This window comes from Anarhichas minor, unplaced genomic scaffold, assembly GCF_050575085.1.
Source record: "Anarhichas minor isolate MPS153535 unplaced genomic scaffold, ASM5057508v1 ptg000073l, whole genome shotgun sequence".
NCBI classification, from domain to species: Eukaryota; Metazoa; Chordata; class Actinopteri; order Perciformes; family Anarhichadidae; genus Anarhichas; species Anarhichas minor.
Genome location: NW_027466519.1, coordinates 3,883,682 through 3,900,450, shown reverse-complemented (window position 1 = coordinate 3,900,450; position 16,769 = coordinate 3,883,682). Strand labels below are relative to the sequence as shown.

At 43.0% G+C, this 16,769-nt stretch overlaps 3 protein-coding genes across 3 annotated transcripts in view; 2 read left to right on the top strand and 1 right to left on the bottom strand.

Annotated features, from left to right (window-relative positions):
- Positions 1 to 348: 348 nt before the first annotated feature.
- On the bottom strand, positions 349 to 2,896 carry tmem203 (transmembrane protein 203). Its single transcript, XM_076079827.1, has 2 exons — positions 2,778 to 2,896; positions 349 to 2,296 (listed from the first exon to the last, which is right to left on the bottom strand). The coding sequence occupies exon 2, from the start codon at positions 2,018 to 2,020 to the stop codon at positions 1,604 to 1,606; it is 417 nt and encodes a 138-aa protein (XP_075935942.1). The 5' UTR covers positions 2,021 to 2,296; positions 2,778 to 2,896; the 3' UTR covers positions 349 to 1,603.
- A 219-nt stretch (positions 2,897 to 3,115) lies between these two features.
- On the top strand, positions 3,116 to 8,991 carry alad (aminolevulinate dehydratase). The gene is made up of 12 exons (XM_076079820.1): positions 3,116 to 3,241; positions 4,116 to 4,241; positions 4,450 to 4,500; positions 5,011 to 5,107; positions 5,882 to 6,017; positions 6,112 to 6,195; positions 6,354 to 6,442; positions 6,958 to 7,013; positions 7,109 to 7,196; positions 7,274 to 7,360; positions 7,554 to 7,683; positions 8,271 to 8,991. Exons 2-12 carry the CDS (start codon positions 4,123 to 4,125, stop codon positions 8,327 to 8,329), a joined length of 996 nt encoding a protein of 331 aa, XP_075935935.1. The 5' UTR covers positions 3,116 to 3,241; positions 4,116 to 4,122; the 3' UTR covers positions 8,330 to 8,991.
- A 4,389-nt stretch (positions 8,992 to 13,380) lies between these two features.
- Positions 13,381 to 16,769, top strand: part of npr2 (natriuretic peptide receptor 2) — a 48,698-nt gene continuing 45,309 nt past the window's right edge. The window contains exon 1 of the mRNA XM_076079797.1: positions 13,381 to 14,167. Coding sequence (XP_075935912.1) covers positions 13,381 to 14,167 — 787 coding nt within the window. The remainder of the gene's footprint in view (positions 14,168 to 16,769) is intronic.

The following is a 16,769-nucleotide window of genomic DNA, read 5'->3' as shown; positions in this document are numbered from 1 at the left end:
ATACTTTTTTATATTTTATGCAGACAAAAATCTTCAATTTTTACTGACTTCAAAGGCCCACTGCTCTGTTTCTATATGACCTACAGGTTTTCTGACACTTTTGATGCATATAGTCAGTGGTTCAGAAGCTACAGCCTGGGTATGTCATTTTAGGCGGTTTTGCTCCAAAATAGGGGTGGAGTTGAACAGGTAACAATATAGTTATTGAATACAAATCAAACCAAGAGTGAGATCAATTAGTTAAACTAATAGTGTTAATATTTGAATGGGCCCCGGGACACTTTGTACTTGAAAAGTTGGGCCCCGAGGTCAAAAAGGTTAAGAACCCCTGCGTTAGACGACATTGGATGAATGTTGATGGTTTATTTACACATATGTACAGATGACCATAGGAGTGCCATAACAACAGCATGAGAACATAAATAAGATTCCACTAATTTCTTTCCAAAATCAACATATTACCCAAAATATGACATTGGGAATTACCTTTAAAAGAGACCTTAAACACATGCAGTACATACACAAGGAAGGATCAAACTCAGATCAAATACATTACATATTGTACAAATAAACAGCAATATACAGGGAAGACGTGCGCACACAACTGACTGCTTGGTAGAAATCACATTCAGTTCTTCTACATTTGGGGTGAGACTGTGAGCCGACAACAAGTTTCAGAACCAGCTTCTTGCTGTTCAGACCGTTCTCATTGATGGAATTGACAAGCTAGGCAACTCGTGGGGGAAAAAGGGGGGGGGGGGGGGATTGTGTGAGCAACACTTCTTCTAACAGGCAACAAAGTGAGACACGTGATAATAAACGTAACCAAATTGTGCTGGCAAGCAATGTCTTCCTATAGGGGGGAGAAAAGCATCAAAGGTGGTGCAGCAACTTCTTGAGCTATTACCCACGACAGTTGCCCAAAAAGGTGTCTGGGGCATTGCAGCCTTTGGGTTTCACCTGTTTATTATATTCACATGTGCACTGTGCACACGTGCATTAAAACATAACTCTGGTATACATTTTCCTCAAGGCTCATTGTCTAACATTGATTGCACAATGTAAAGGCACATCATGTCCCAAATACACATTTACTGCTGACTCTTTGTATTCCTAACAGTATCGAAAGCGAACAGCAGTAATCCACCCCGATGTAAAGGGGCTCAGAAAAACAATAATTTTATTGATATTCATTGTCTCGCTACAATTAACTTCCATTCAGTCTTCAAAATCAACTCGAGGTTTACTTTAGCAATGGGTACCATTATGCATGTTTATACTAGATGTCAAAAAGTTTGGTTCCCTTATTATTGTCATTACAAAATCACGGCACTGCTATACAATAGCCTCCATTCTTCTGGGGAGAGAAATACTGCATTATAACTTAAGCGAGCAGTGTGTTCATTTCGTAGCTTATTAGAAACATAGAAACTCTATTCTGGACCAGGAAACATGAATGAAAAATTGATATTTGTTCATTTAAGTAGCAATGAGCCAAAAGATAAATGACACCATTGTTATGCTTTAAATCTCTAATGGCAGATGAAGATTGCTCTTTGTTTCTGTGTTGTCGGTGATGTGAACAACCACTAATTGCCTCCCCTCAGTTGACGCGGCACGCTCGTATCATCAGCAGCTGCAGCAAGATGAACAGCGGCGAGACGATGAGGCCAAACCACAGGTCCCTGGCTTGCTCCTGCTCCGCCAGCTTCTGGCACAGCAGCACCTCGCACACCAGCTTCAGGCTGAGCACCGTCAGCACCCAGAGGAGCCGCAGCACCGCAAGGCGCTTCTCATTCTCCTGGTAGAGCCGGATGGACACGATGGCCGTGAAGTAGGTGCTGAGGCCATCGGCGGCAAACAGCGGGACAAACACCAGCCACCAGCTCAGCGTGGGGGTGAACATGTCAGCTCGCAGGGCGACCAGCATGCTGAAGACCAGAAAGGCTAGCAGGTGGAGGAAGAGTTCAAAGGTGGCAAAGCCCAGCCACTGGACCAGTTCTCTCAGGGAGAACAGCATAGCTGAGGACAGAAGGGTCTTCAACCAGGGACGGACTGACTAAGGGCGGCAGAGTCACGCACAAGGCAGCCCACGGTGGGCGCCAAAGTGCCCCAGACTTAGGGGGGGGCAGAGGATGGAGGTGAGAAGTCACTGATTACGCCTGGGCAGGAACGGTGAGGTACTGCAAAGATGACCCACTTCACTCTTGGCTACATCTTCAAATCCACCCTGAGGATGATGATCGGGGGAGGTGATGGCAGGAAGTGCTCCCAGTCTCTGGAAACCCTTCCTTGTCTATGACCAAGAAAACATAACATTAGTAAAGACGATACAATGTGTTACATCTGACAGATCTGATTAAGAAAAACAACCAGACATACACCCACACATTGACTATAACGCAGAGTAGACAGGGCCCAAAATCACATCTCACTGTATTAGTAAACAGCTAACGTCAGTGAAGATAGGCAGTGACTACAGACATCTTTCTCCATTATTTCATCCCGTTGTCAGTTAAATATTTAGACTGAATAACCTCAGTTAGAAACCGGCTGATAATAGTAGATAGAGTTTGAAATGACACGTAGTGCTATAGTAACGTTACAGATGAAGTCGAGCTACAATTACATCGATGATACAGACTGTAGCCGATCCTTGCACTACAACGGAAGCTAACCACAGACAGTCAGATGTCATACAGGCTATTTAATAACCAATACAACGCACGCATTGACTGGTACGAAATGTATTGTACTGTGACTAAACATTACTTTACCTTAATAACAAACAGGCGTTTTCTTCTCCATCCAGCTGGAAGCCAAACCGTCAGTACACAAAGCTATCAAACCATTAGCATCGTAGCTTCGTTTATTCTCGCCTTCTGGGAAATATCGCGAGACGAGTAAATTCTGATTGTACGGGAGCCGAAAGGACTGATTTAGTTTTTGGTCAATTCGCAATTATTTTACAGTTATGTTATCCGTTTGTGTTCCAACAGTTCCACCTGTAACAACCACCCAGTGCTGTATGTTTTCTGTTGCATTTAGTTATTAATAAAAATGTAATAATTTATATTTGAATAGTTTCTGTATTTATCTCCGGTTTAATACAAATAGTACTCCAGTCACTAGGTGGCGGTAGTGCGCCATCACGTCGCGCGCGAACCGTCGGACAAAACCAAAGAAGAGACAGTGGGAGTTGACTGAAGTGTGGAGAAGTCGCGGACTGTCGTTATCACAGGTAAGTACACCGACTTTTTGTAGAATTGATGCAGTTTTTATTCACATTTTTGGATTGTAATATTACAGATTCAACACATTATTTGCTGTTGGTCGTGGCTGTAACAGTCTCCGTACATTGTACTTGTAGTATGAAGGAGTTTTGCCAGCCAAGGTGACAAACGACATGCAATAGTAACTTCGCCTTCTTCTGGTTAAATAGCTCACGAGCACACAGGCAAGGAAACTGTCTGAAAACATACATGTGCCTGTTGGCAGATAAACAATCTGTAGTGTGTTTCAATCCCTGTCTAATTAAAGCTCACTGCTCCATGTATGCTCTGTATGTCATCTTAAAGTTACAGTTTGGCATTTTCTGCATCCACTTTGCGTCATATCCAAGGTCATAAATGTAAGATAATTATATTATTGCAGTGAGGGTTAGCTTTAGAGGATATCATGTTAGCAATGCAGGTCCTGATATGTCAACACGATATAAATTATATTATTTGATCATTACCCAGCCGTATGGTCCCTTATATGAAATGTATTCACAATTCAAGAAACTTATCTTTGTCCTGCTGTGAAAGAATGTAATATAATGCCATGAGTGCTGAGAAAATGCATGTGCATAAGGGGGAGGGGGGGATAATAGCCCATTAAGATAAAAGGTTCCTATTTAATAGGGTTTGAAGACCTGCAGCCTGCTTACTCTGCAGTGAGAAAGTACAAAGCCAAGCTGCTGTTTAGAGAAGCAGCATCACGCATGCCTGCTCAGTTTTAATGGTGACTGAGCCGAGGTAAAGTGTGAGAGCCAGTAATGTGACAAACAGGACCTGACCTCTTCCCCGTGTTACCCTCTGTGTGTTATCACTAATGGCCTCTCTCTGTCTCAGAGTAAAGATGCAGACACCAGCGGAGTCCATCATCCACAGCGGCTATTTCCATCCAACGCTCCGATACTGGCAGACCTGCGCCACCGATATAAGACCTGACAATCTCATCTACCCGATCTTCATCACGTACTTGAAATCCCTACAAATATTTCCAAATTCCAATCGCATGAAAAGGCAAAATAACAAATGTACAGGAGTTTGACTGATGAGATCTGGGGTCAACAATCATGGACTATTTTTTTCCCCACAAGGAATTGGATATAGTACAATATTTTTATGTCAAGCTTAAATGGAATAGGTGTCAATCTTGGTTCTTTGTCACTCTCTCCTACAGAGACAGTGCAGATGCCGTGGAGCCCATTGGCAGCCTGCCGGGACAGGCCAGGTAAGAGCAACGACTCCTATCATAGCCATCCCAAAGCTGCAGTCTCTTACAACAAAGCACCTGCTTTTGTGAGAAACCACAAGGAAAACAAATGTCTGCAGGGGGGGATTAAAGTCCTAATTTAAACAATAATCACATGACACACACACATAGTGTCACCCTGCAGCTGTGAACCCACTGAGTGTGTTGTCTTCCGATAACAGTAGTCAGGCAGGGTGGACCCGGAGCCAACCGCTGGACCTGGACCAAGATAAGAAAAGAATCCGTTAGACTTTTGTTTCTCACACAACAAACCGCAAACCTGCCTTCGCTTTTTGTGACCTGAATCACAAAACACAGGGACTTAACTACACACAGTTCTCTAAGTCTATGTTTGAAATGTAACATTTTCTGTCAATATGTATAGTAATGTAGTTTCTTGCTTTAAATAAAACTTGATAAGGAAGATTGTTTTCAGACATTCCCTGAAAGACCCCTTTACGTTCTTATTATATGTATCCCCGTCCATAGATACGGGGTGAACAAGCTGGAGGGAATGTTGCGGCCGCTTGTGGAGAATGGCTTGAAATGTGTGCTGATCTTTGGTGTGCCTGCAAATATAGAAAAGGTATGTAAAACTAAGAGGTGTGGGGGGGAAAAAAACACATTGAGTACTCCAAATGTGTTTCTGGGCCTTGTTTGCTTTTGCTCAACAGTCATCTGAAAGTAGTTCAATTAAACAGTAATAGGAATGTGATCCCGCAGTCTTGTGTTTGCCTTTTTTATTGCCAAATCAATCTTTTTCTTTAATAAATGTTTGGCTTTCTAATTCCGCGTAAATTGAACTCAAAGCAACAATATAAGGCCTTTCAAATCATTCAATTGCAATGAATTAGGGCTGTGTAGTAGCAAGAATCTGGCAATACAATATATATCATGATAGGTGGGTTATGATTCAATATATGTATATAATATATAAATCAGATTTAGTGTAAAGAACATGCCACCATATGAATAGAATCTGAACAATCACAACAGTGGGATCTGCATTTATCACAGTCTCTGTAACATCCAACATCACAGCACTAATTCCTTACTACTACTACTACTACTACTACTACTACTACTACTACTACTACATTTCATAAAAATACAATATGTGGACATTTGGTGAGGGGCTGTTTTTCATGGTTTTTGCTTGGCACGGTGTAGAATAACTTGACTGGCCTGCCCAGCGTCAGTGTTGGACCGCACCAATGCTCTTGTGATGGGAGCAAATCCCTGAAAACCCTGTTTACAAGCAGACTGATGTCCAGGGTTATTGTTAGAGACGGTCTGAGTGGAAGCAAACCTGCGTCTTCACGCTCGATCACACACTGTGGTCTCGTCTCTTCCCCGTTAGGACGACAGGGGTTCAGGCGCCGACACGGACGACACGCCGGCTGTACTGGCGGTGAAGAAGATCAGATCTTTGTTCCCGGAGCTGCTGGTGGCGTGCGACGTCTGCTTGTGTCCCTACACCTCGCACGGACACTGTGGTCAGTGTCTTCGATGGCGACTTGCCTTCTGTTTATTTAACTGACAGAGCAGCGTGAAAGGGAGAGAAATAATACGCACGTATTTTTCCTGCAGGTATCCTGAACGATGACGGTACTCTGAACAATGACGCCAGCTGTCTGCGTCTGGCGGAAGTGTCTCTGGCCTACGCCCGAGCTGGTAAATCCTATTTCTCAAGACAAGAATGTCTCCATTTTACGAACAAATATTAAGACATTTTTTTTAATTTGACTAATTAAATTCCAAACGGACATAGCTTTTTAAAGCTGACGTCATCCTATAATGACTGACACTAACCGTGTTGTCTTGCTCTGCAGGCTGTCACATCATCGCTCCCTCTGATATGATGGATGGAAGAGTCAGAGCCATAAAACATGCCCTGATATCTAATGGTATGGGAAACAAGGTAATGGACCTAAAACCCCTGCAGTTTGAAGAAAGATGCACGTAGAAACTCAATGGCATACCTCAATGGAAGTGATCATGGTCCCACAAAAGCTCAAGAGGAGATGTAAATCCTTAAAAACAGTAATGAAGAAATGAAAAGAAAAGGGCTCAGTAATTTCCTTAAACAGCTGGGCACTGTAGGTTTTAGCAAACATTACTCCAACAGGAGAAAAGCGTGCATTTGATGGGGACTATTTTCTGTCGTGGATTACTACACATTTGGTGCTTTAGTGAGTGTTTACAGCAGCAGAATGGTGTCTTTGGAATTGAGTCAAAATTAACTTCAGAGTGATTGTTCATTGTAATGAAGGAACGTGTCCCCCAGAGCAACAGTGTGGCTCATTTTAAAAGTTTAACAACACTCCTCTGTGGCACATAGGAATAAAATATAGTAGGCGTTGATACACACAATACTTGTTAGTAGGATACATTCATTGTTGGTGATAGTTTCTTTGCATCTTTTTTCTCCTCCAGGCTTCAGTGCTGAGCTACAGTGCAAAGTTTGCCTCTTGTTATTATGGCCCGTTCAGGTAAGAAGGCGCTTTAAGATGGAGTGTACACAGATGAGTGGAACAGCTCTGTGAAGTGACACTAGACTGAAGCTTCCTGCTGTGCTTGTATACAGAGATGCTGCACAGTCCAAACCCGCGTTTGGGGACAGGCGATGCTACCAGCTGCCTCCCGGAGCGAGAGGACTCGCCCTTCGGGCCGTGGTAAGCGTGTTTGCGTGTGAACATTCGGGGTTGTCGGGTGTTGAAGCGGTTGTCTCACCGTTGGTTCTGCGCTGCAGGAGCGAGACGTGAGAGAGGGAGCTGATATGCTGATGGTGAAACCTGGTCTGCCTTATCTGGACATCGTGAGAGAAGTCAAGAACAAGGTATGTAACCAAACCAGTTATGGGTCAATGAAGAACAATGTCGGTGTGGTGCATTTTGGGAAACACGTTTGGTTGCTTTAAAACACAGAAGACATTCATTCTTCCACCCATCGTTTTGGATGTATTGTGTATTTTTGGAGGAAGTTTCCACGTTGCGATTAATCTTTGTTTTCCCTCTCGCGTCTCTCCTCAGTTCCCGACTCACCCCCTGGCGGTGTACAACGTGTCGGGGGAGTTTGCCATGATGTGGCATGGAGCGCAGGCCGGAGCGTTCGACCTGCGGGCCGCCGTGATGGAGGCCATGACCGCCTTCCGCAGGGCAGGTAAGAGGGGAGGAGGGAGACGGGGGAGTTGGTGCTCGCATCACCTGAACAAAGACCGTGTCCACACTAAATTGGCTAAGCTTGAAAACACATTTTTTTCTCTCCCCCGGTTCGGCTCTCATCCACACTGAGCCAGCTTTTGAAAACACTCACAAACTGAGAGTGGATGAATCTTCAAATGCCAGTTTTGTTTTCACAAGCAAACTGCCTGTTTAGATTCAGTCGGCTCAAGGTCTCCTATTGCTTGAAATGAATTAGGCCGTAGAACATCTCGTACTACTACTGTACGTCTTCAGACAAAAGAGTTTGTGGTTGTTGTTTATTGTCACCCTTCAAAGGTGGAGTGAAAAGCCTGCCGAGTAGTTACAGTATGTGAGGAATGGAAAAAAACAAGTAGCAGTATGTGTTGATTATTTCTTACTTAGGGACACGGGTATCTAAAAAGTGCAACAAAACTATTTTGTCCCCAAATATGGACACATGTAACTGTAAATTGATGTCACTTTGAATCAGTCTCTGTTCAGCTCTAGATGTAATCTGACTTTGGGCATTTTTTTTGTTTTGTTTCTCCTTGCTCTGTGATGCAGGCGCTGACATCATCATCACCTATTACACACCTCAGCTGCTCAGCTGGCTGAAGGAGTAAAGAAAGAAGATCTGAGGCTACAGGATGGCAAACCCAGAGACGGACCAACAGACCAAAAAGAACAAACCTGCAGTTAACTCAGTCACGCTAATATGAAATGTATGAAAACAAGCAACCTGTTTAATTTTTGGCCTTTATTTTACTTTTCCTCTTCAGTTTTGTGGCAGTTCACATATCAGTACGTTCATCTGTTCAGCAGAGATTATTTCTGAAACAGTTTTGTTCCCAAATTATATTTCTGTTTTACGCTTTTGAAGGGCTAACATGAGAATGTAAAAGCTGACAATCTTGTTGGTGGTTTCTATCAGGAAATGTCCGCCGTGTGTCACTGGGATCAGCATTAAATGAACGCAGTCATCTCTCTCAACTGTATGTGTGTGAATCAAGGGAACACAAATGTCTGATATGATGATATATACGTTGCTGCCTCAGCTTAAGCACTGTTATTTCCTACGTTTTTTACCAGAGGGAATAAAATCATTCATTCAGAGCTGCAACAGGTGTTTGTGTGTGTGTGTGTGTGTTCTTTTTTTATGTTGATGCATGTTGAGTAATGCACCACCTCTTCACTCTTTTCAACAAGCTTACCAACACTATTAACAACTTCTTTGCACTTCCTGTCTCTTACGCAGCATCATAAACAGCAGTTTTAACAGCCTGAATGTCATTTCGTCTGAGTTCTTGATCCTCTTGTTCTTTAAGTAAGAAAGGAAATGTTCAAATGTTTGCTGCTGTGCATGTCTAGGGCTGATTATATTACATGAAGTGGAGCGAAAAAAGTATTTCCTATTTGATTCTGTTTTATTGTCCACCTGCTATATTTTCAGTGATGCACAGGAAATATTCACTCTTACAGATTGACTACGAGTAAGTATTAATAATGTGTAATAATTAAAATACACTGACAGTGCTATTTTAACACGCGATAATGTTATAACGTCCTGTATTCAAATACACTTGTCTATATACCTCTTCCAGGTATGGTATCAACTTATAAGTATATTAAACAAATACGTCTTGTATGTTTGGATTTTAAGTTCTTATTTAAAAGATTTAAGTATACCCAAATTACATGCAAAACGTTTACTATTTATACAAAACAAGTGTAGTTGGATATAATACTTATTGTTTCAAAATAACACGGGCAATTCAATATTTAAGGTATACTACATAAATGTATGTACATTAAGTACAATTGTAGTTTAAAATACTTAAATTAATCATATTCACATTTTAGTCTTGTAAAAGTAAAGTGTAGTGCTGCTCTTGTTTTGTAAAACAAAAAAATAAATGTATACAGTGGGTACGGAAAGTATTCAGACCCCTTTAAATTTTTCACTCTTTGTTTCATTGCAGCCATTTGCTAAAATCAAAAAAGTTCATTTTATTTCTCATTAATGTACACTCAGCACCCCATCTTGACAGAAAAAAACAGAAATGTCGAAATTTTTGCAAATTTATTAAAAAAGAAAAACTGAAATATCACATGGTCATAAGTATTCAGACCCTTTGCTGTGACACTCATATTTAACTCACATGCTGTCCATTTCTTCTGATCCTCCTTGAGATGGTTCTACTCCTTCATTGGAGTCCAGCTGTGTTTAATTAAACTGATTGGACTTGATTAGGAAAGGCACACACCTGTCTATATAAGACCTTACAGCTCACAGTGCATGTCAGAGCAAATGAGAATCATGAGGTCGAAGGAACTGCCCAAGGAGCGCAGAGACAGAATTGTGGCAAGGCACAGATCTGGCCAAGGTTACAAAAGAATTTCTGCAGCACTCAAGGTTCCTAAGAGCACAGTGGCCTCCATAATCCTTAAATGGAAGAAGTTTGGGACGACCAGAACTCTTCCTAGACCTGGCCGTCCAGCCAAACTGAGCAATCGTGGAAGAAGAGCCTTGGTGAGAGAGGTAAAGAAGAACCCAAAGATCACTGTGGCTGAGCTCCAAAGATGCAGTAGGGAGATGGGAGAAAGTTCCACAAAGTCAACTATCACTGCAGCCCTCCACCAGTCAGGGCTTTATGGCAGAGTGGCCTGACGGAAGCCTCTCCTCAGTGCAAGACATATGAAAGCCCGCATAGAGTTTGCCAAAAAACACATGAAGGACTCCCAGACTATGAGAAATAAGATTCTCTGGTCTGATGAGACCAAGATTGAACTTTTTGGCGTTAATTCTAAGCGGTATGTGTGGAGAAAACCAGGCACTGCTCATCACCTGCCCAATACAATCCCAACAGTGAAACATGGTGGTGGCAGCATCATGCTATGGGGGTGTTTTTCAGCTGCAGAGACAGGACGACTGGTTGCACTTGAAGGAAAGATGAATGCGGCCAAGTACAGAGATATCCTGGAAGAAAACCTCTTCCAGAGTGCTCTGGACCTCAGACTGGGCCGAAGGTTCACCTTCCAACAAGACAATGACCCTAAGCACACAGCTAAAATAACAAAGGAGTGGCTTCGGAACAACTCTGTGACCATTCTTGACTGGCCCAGCCAGAGCCCTGACCTAAACCCAATTGAGCATCTCTGGAGAGACCTGAAAATGGCTGTCCACCAACGTTCACCATCCAACCTGACGGAACTGGAGAGGATCTGCAAGGAAGACTGGCAGAGGATCCCCAAATCCAGGTGTGAAAAACTTGTTGCATCATTCCCAAGAAGACTCATGGCTGTACTAGCTCAAAAGGGTGCTTCTACTCAATACTGAGCAAAGGGTCTGAATACTTATGACCATGTGATATTTCAGTTTTTCTTTTTTAATAAATTTGCAGAAATTTCTGTTTTTTTCTGTCAAGATGGGGTGCTGAGTGTACATTAATGAGAAATAAAATTTACTTTTTTGATTTTAGCAAATGGCTGCAATGAAACACAGTGAAAAATTTAAAGGGGTCTGAATACTTTCCGTACCCACTGTACATAAAGATAAATGTTTCCACAGCAACAAGTGAAATTTAAGATTTGTATTTTTTAATTTTGATGGGGTTATTTTTTCTGTATGCACTCCCACACTGTGTGGAATATGTCTGTTGATCACAGTAAAATGACTCATTGCTAAACTACATGAGTTATCAAGGTGGATGCTTTTGCAGTTACTGCTGACATCTGAAGCGTTCTACAAAAGCTCTAATACGATGAGTCATTAATGTCTCATTCAAGGTGCTGCTGTGTGGGCACAGCTGGACAGAACAGTAAACACATAGGAGTCGATGTGCAGCATCCAGGCACACGTGCTCTTTAAATGTACTACATGTTGCTGAATACTGCAGGGGATGTCCTGTCAGATTCTTATTCCTGGCACTGAGCAGAGCGCTGACCTCTCTGAAGACATGCATGTGCACAGACTGTGTTTGGGACAAAAGTAATTTTAGTCCTAATTTATTAGTAACACCTGTGCTTTCGCTGGTGTGACAAAACGTCTGCTGTAAAAGAGATCCATTTTTACATGAGATGCTTTTAAACCTAGATTGTTTTGGTGTGAGTTGCATTGTTTTGGAGGTATCAGCCAGAGGTCTCTGCCTTCTCCAATATAATAGAACTAGATGACACTTGGCTTGTGGTGTTCAAAGCACCAAAAAATACATTTGAAAAACTCAACGGTGTGTTGAGTTGAGCTGCGACTCAATGTCTCTTTCCAGAAATCATGAACCGGTTACTCGAGATAATCCACAGACCTAGCTTGTTGTTGTAGTTTCATGTATACTAATTCAAGTGCCATCAAGTTCCATTATATTGGAGAGAAGGCAAACATCTCTAGGCCAACACCAAAAAAAAAAATCTAGATTGATTAATTGCACTGCAGGTAAGAGGAAAAATATGTTTTTGATTTTGGTGTATTTTCTGGAGACTGAATCCTGTCAGCTACTGATGGAATTCTCCATCAAGGTCCACTCCAGACATGTTTTAGTACAAAATACACACTGCTATGAATACAATCTTAAAATACCTGAAATTCTTGAAATTAAGATACACTTGGACCACAATGGCTTCTCAACCAGTTGTGATGTCACAAAGTCACGCTACATTCACGTCTTTCTTTTAAGGTTTAAGGTGAGGACAGAGAAACCTCTTCAGCAGGTCGAACGTTAGAACAGACTTCTAGTGTCAAAACATCTGCACAGTGAGGGTCAAACATCCAACGAATCCAACAATAAGCAAAGGGGGACTTTAACTTTCCCTTGAGCCATCATCTACTCACAGGTCAGCAGGAGGAGCAGTTCAGTCACTCTGATTGGTGCGCTGCCACGTGTCACTCAAATCAACAACCAATCTACAGCGCAATTAACAGTTAGCCACTTATTTAATACATCAGATGACACCTTTAATCTCAATTAAATCCAACCGACAAAACCCCAATCAAACCCATTAAAAGCTGCACGTGCGTGGCCCCCTAAAATAATCCCCAATTGTTTAGCAGTAATTACGCACAGGAGACAGTAGCCGACCCACGCTGCACTGTGTGAAATGGCAGACAGGGGGCGACTCACGGCCGTTTTTAGAGTTTAATTCATACACTGCAAAAAGAGGGGAATAAATAGGCCTGTAAAATATTTTAACATGTAATCCAATCAGTCTCACTTCAATTTACAGTCACATTTTTTCATTTAACATGATCATCCTCTGGTCTCCGGTGCAGTTTCATTTGTGGTTTGTTTTTTTGAGAAACACACATGTCAGGCAGGATCTGCCTTATTATGTAACGTATTTACCTGAGGGATAATCACTTTACTCCCAATGGTCAACTGACTAATGAAGGTGGACTCTTTTTTTGCAGTGTGTGACGCGTGGGGGCCGAGCAGAAGGCTGCTCCGATTTAAATTGCAGTCATCTGGATGGATGTTATCACTCTCCGAGAGTCTGTCAGTGTGAGGACCACGCTGCGCTGGAGGAGTCGCATTGGGAAGTACGGGAAGATAATTTCACGTGGATTTACGCAGCGGAGACGCATGGCACCGCCGCGCTGGCACGACAGGATGATACCCTTACCGACTTTGTTTGACGTTTGAGAAAGAGAGAAGGAGACAGAGAGTGAGAGAGACGGATACTTATGGTGTGGCGTCAGGGCGTCACAGCCGGCCGTGTCTCCTCTCCAAACTGTGCGCTCTCCGTGACCGTACTTTCTAAACTGGGACGCGAAATGGGATGCAGAGCCGCGCTGGGATGCTGCCTGCTCGCTGCGCTGTCCTGCTGCCTCCTCCCCGGCTGCAGAGGTAACATAACCGTGGCGGTGATGCTCCCGGACAACCACCATAAGTACCCGTGGGCTCTGCCGCGCGTCCTCCCGGCGATCCTCATGGCGCGCGAGGACCTGCACGGCAAACACGGACTGTTGCTCGGCCGCTTCATCAACATCCTGAACTACAGTACAGAGGACCCCATCGCGGGCTCGTGCGCCGAGAGCCTGGCGCAGGTCGTGGCCGTGGACGCCAAGCTCTACATCCGTCCGGACGCTTTCTTCGGACCCGGGTGCGTGTATCCGCTTGCCTCCGTGGGGCGCTTCGCGTCCCACTGGAAACTCCCACTGATCACAGCCGGAGGACCAGCGTACGGCTTCGACAAGCGAGAGGAATACCGGACCATCGTGCGCAGCGGGCCGTCCACCACCAAGCTCGGGGACTTCGCCAACGTCCTGCATACGCACTTCAACTGGACGTCCCGGGCTGTGGTGATCTTCCATGACCTGCGGCAGGACGACCGGCCGCACTACTTTCTGTCAGAAGGCATCTACCTGAACCTGAAGGGGGAGATGAACATCACGGTGGAGGCCGAGCCGTACGAGGACGACTACAAATACTACAAGGATCTTATTAGTTTCATGAAGGAGCGTGGGAGAAGTAAGTCCATGCTGAAGGCAAAAGTGTGATTTTAAATCCTGGTACAAAGCGCATGTTTCATGCATATTTAGACCTGTGGTGTTCAAACTAAAACAAAACCTGCCTAGAGTTTTTTTTTTTCTTAAAAAAATTTGTTTAGTTAGTTTCCTACACAAGCTTGTTTTTGAAGTGTGTGACATTATCTCGAAATAGAGCAGATCCCCAGCTGGTCACTATAAAGATTATGTCAGCGGATGGAGAAGGAAATTCCCATTTACTGGAGGATCTGGGAAGCGGTTTAGTTAAATTATCTCAAGGCTGCAGGCAGGTTTTTATCTGTTGGAAAATGACCCGAGTCCATCAGTCGACCTTAAACTGCGAGGGAGGAACATAGTTTCATACAGCATGTCTGTTAAATTTGGAGCATTGCTTTAAGAAATGTGGCATTGGGAGATTCCGCTCTTCAATGAGGTCACACTTCCCAGCAGATACAGACAAGAGTTTGACTGGAATAGGTGCAGGGAACAGCCTGTTTATCCCGGAGTTATTACAGAGGAATGTTTAGGCTGTGGGCAGTCTGCTGCAGGTTTATTGCCTGCAGAGGACCACCACCTGCTCTCTCTCTCTCTCTCTCTCTCTCTCTCTCTCTCTCTCTCAGAGAGAGAGATATCAACCATTCTTGTGGCTGCAGCTCATTCACTTGGAATGAAAAATCCAAAAAGGAGTCAAGGTGTATGTCAGTACAACCTCACGCTGTGAAGCCAAACGTTACTTTACATATTTCTAGTGGAGATGCCAAAGATACCAAAATATGTCAGGATGACTTTTATGGAATTGTGAGTAAAAGTATGCACAAGACATGTATTTTCATTTAGTCTTGCCTGGTTTGACTGTTTCACTCGAAACATCAAATGAGGAGCTGGCACAAGATGATACAGATTTATATCTGAAGCTGTCAGCAGTGCAGTATAACATGACTTCCCTTTAAAACTACTGAAGGGACTTAAAATGAGAGGAACTAAATGGTCAATGGAATTCATTTTGAGTTGCTCAACAGTCATTTTGTTTTTAACAGCTGTTTGTTGATGAGGCGTCAATCACACAGCTGAGTCGCTGTTAAATTAATCTGTGTTCTCGCCTTAAGTTTAATTAACTGGAAACATTGTGTGGCTGACTTCATCATCACTGCTGTTGTGTAAAGTTCATTGTGTGACTGAGGGTCTGGATTCTGAACATTTGTTTGTGCATGAGAAGAGACAGATCATACAAGAGCTGATAAAGTGCATCATTTGTATATATATATATATATATATATATATATATATATATATATAAAATACAGCAAAATGACAAATCCCTGTACGTCTTAGTAACTATTGGCTTTATTAATGGTAAATAATTACCAATGCTCTATCAGTCATAAGCTGGGGGCAGCTTTTGGGTTTCCACGTTGTGAAAATAACCCTTTGACTTGCTGTCTTTTTGGTAAGGTTCACTGGTTTCCATTGATATAAATGTTGTCAAGCCTCTTTTACAGTCTTTTGAAAAAAAACAACAACTCCATTGTTTCAGAGTAGCTAGAGGTATCACATGCTTCTCTGAGATTGTTGTTGTTGCTGTTACACACAATTATGTAAATATCATGTTTTTTTTCCCCTCAATTTTGATCATGAAATACTGCGTAGCTTATCCTGATATTCAGCCATAGTGCATGGGTGTGTGCAAAAATATTTATCTTCCAATACTCCTGGGAACGTTTGGGGGGGAATCGTATTTGGAACCAGCTCAACATCTCAGGGCAAATTCTGCTTCCAACCAGTTCTGGCACTGTGAAACCAGAACTGTTTAAACAGCTTAATCTGTTGTTACAGTAACGGCGTCAACAAATAATGGAATAAACACAGCGTAAAGGTAATTAAAGGGCGGTGTAGCATGGAAGGGTGTCCCCACCCTCTCACAAATGAATTATGGAGCTACCGCAGTGAGCTGGAGGTCACGGAAGCTAATGGTTTTGTCAGGTCTTGTCCTGGCTCGGCAGTCAGCTCACTTTTATCCCAGCAGATAACCTCTGGGCTATCACCTCTGTAATGTCACCCGACTGCTGGCTGGGTTCAAACGGCAAGAGTCTGAGCCGAGGTGGGAAAGGAAAACTGGGGCTCTTAATGTGAAGCCACACATCATTGGAGCTTTGACAGCTGACCAAGTAATTACGTGCTGTTGCAGCCCCTCCCACCACCACCTCTAAATTCCTCAAATTCCTTTATTTTAATGCCTGGTGAATGCAGATGTTGGATTCAAGTACTTAAGTTTTCGGGAATCTTACTTGAGTATTTTCCCTTATGTGAGACATTACTCCTCCACTGCCTTCTTTTTACTCCTTCTGACAGCTGGAAGTAGCTACTGCTGATTTTACATTAAACATTAGATGAGCTCATTGCCTTCTGGCCCCCCAAAAAACGTCCCAGGTCCTCTGCATGTCAATGTGTTGTGGGAGTTTGATTAATTGCACGTTTGGAAGGGAATTTAGCACCAGCGTAGTATAAATATCAACTAAGACCAGTCCTGCATGAGTACATAATGTTATTTTGTAGCCCTGTCTTGTTGAGGTTCAAGGCCGCTAAAT

Excerpts from the sequence above, each read along its gene's own strand:
- tmem203 (XM_076079827.1), bottom strand. The coding sequence starts at position 2,020 with ATGCTGTTCTCCCTGAGAGAACTGGTCCAGTGGCTGGGCTTTGCCACC.
- alad (XM_076079820.1), top strand. The coding sequence starts at position 4,123 with ATGCAGACACCAGCGGAGTCCATCATCCACAGCGGCTATTTCCATCCA. Across the intron at positions 6,018-6,111 it reads CACCTCGCACGGACACTGTG|GTATCCTGAACGATGACGGT; the intron begins GTCAGTGTCTTC and ends TTTTTCCTGCAG. Across the intron at positions 7,197-7,273 it reads GACTCGCCCTTCGGGCCGTG|GAGCGAGACGTGAGAGAGGG; the intron begins GTAAGCGTGTTT and ends TCTGCGCTGCAG.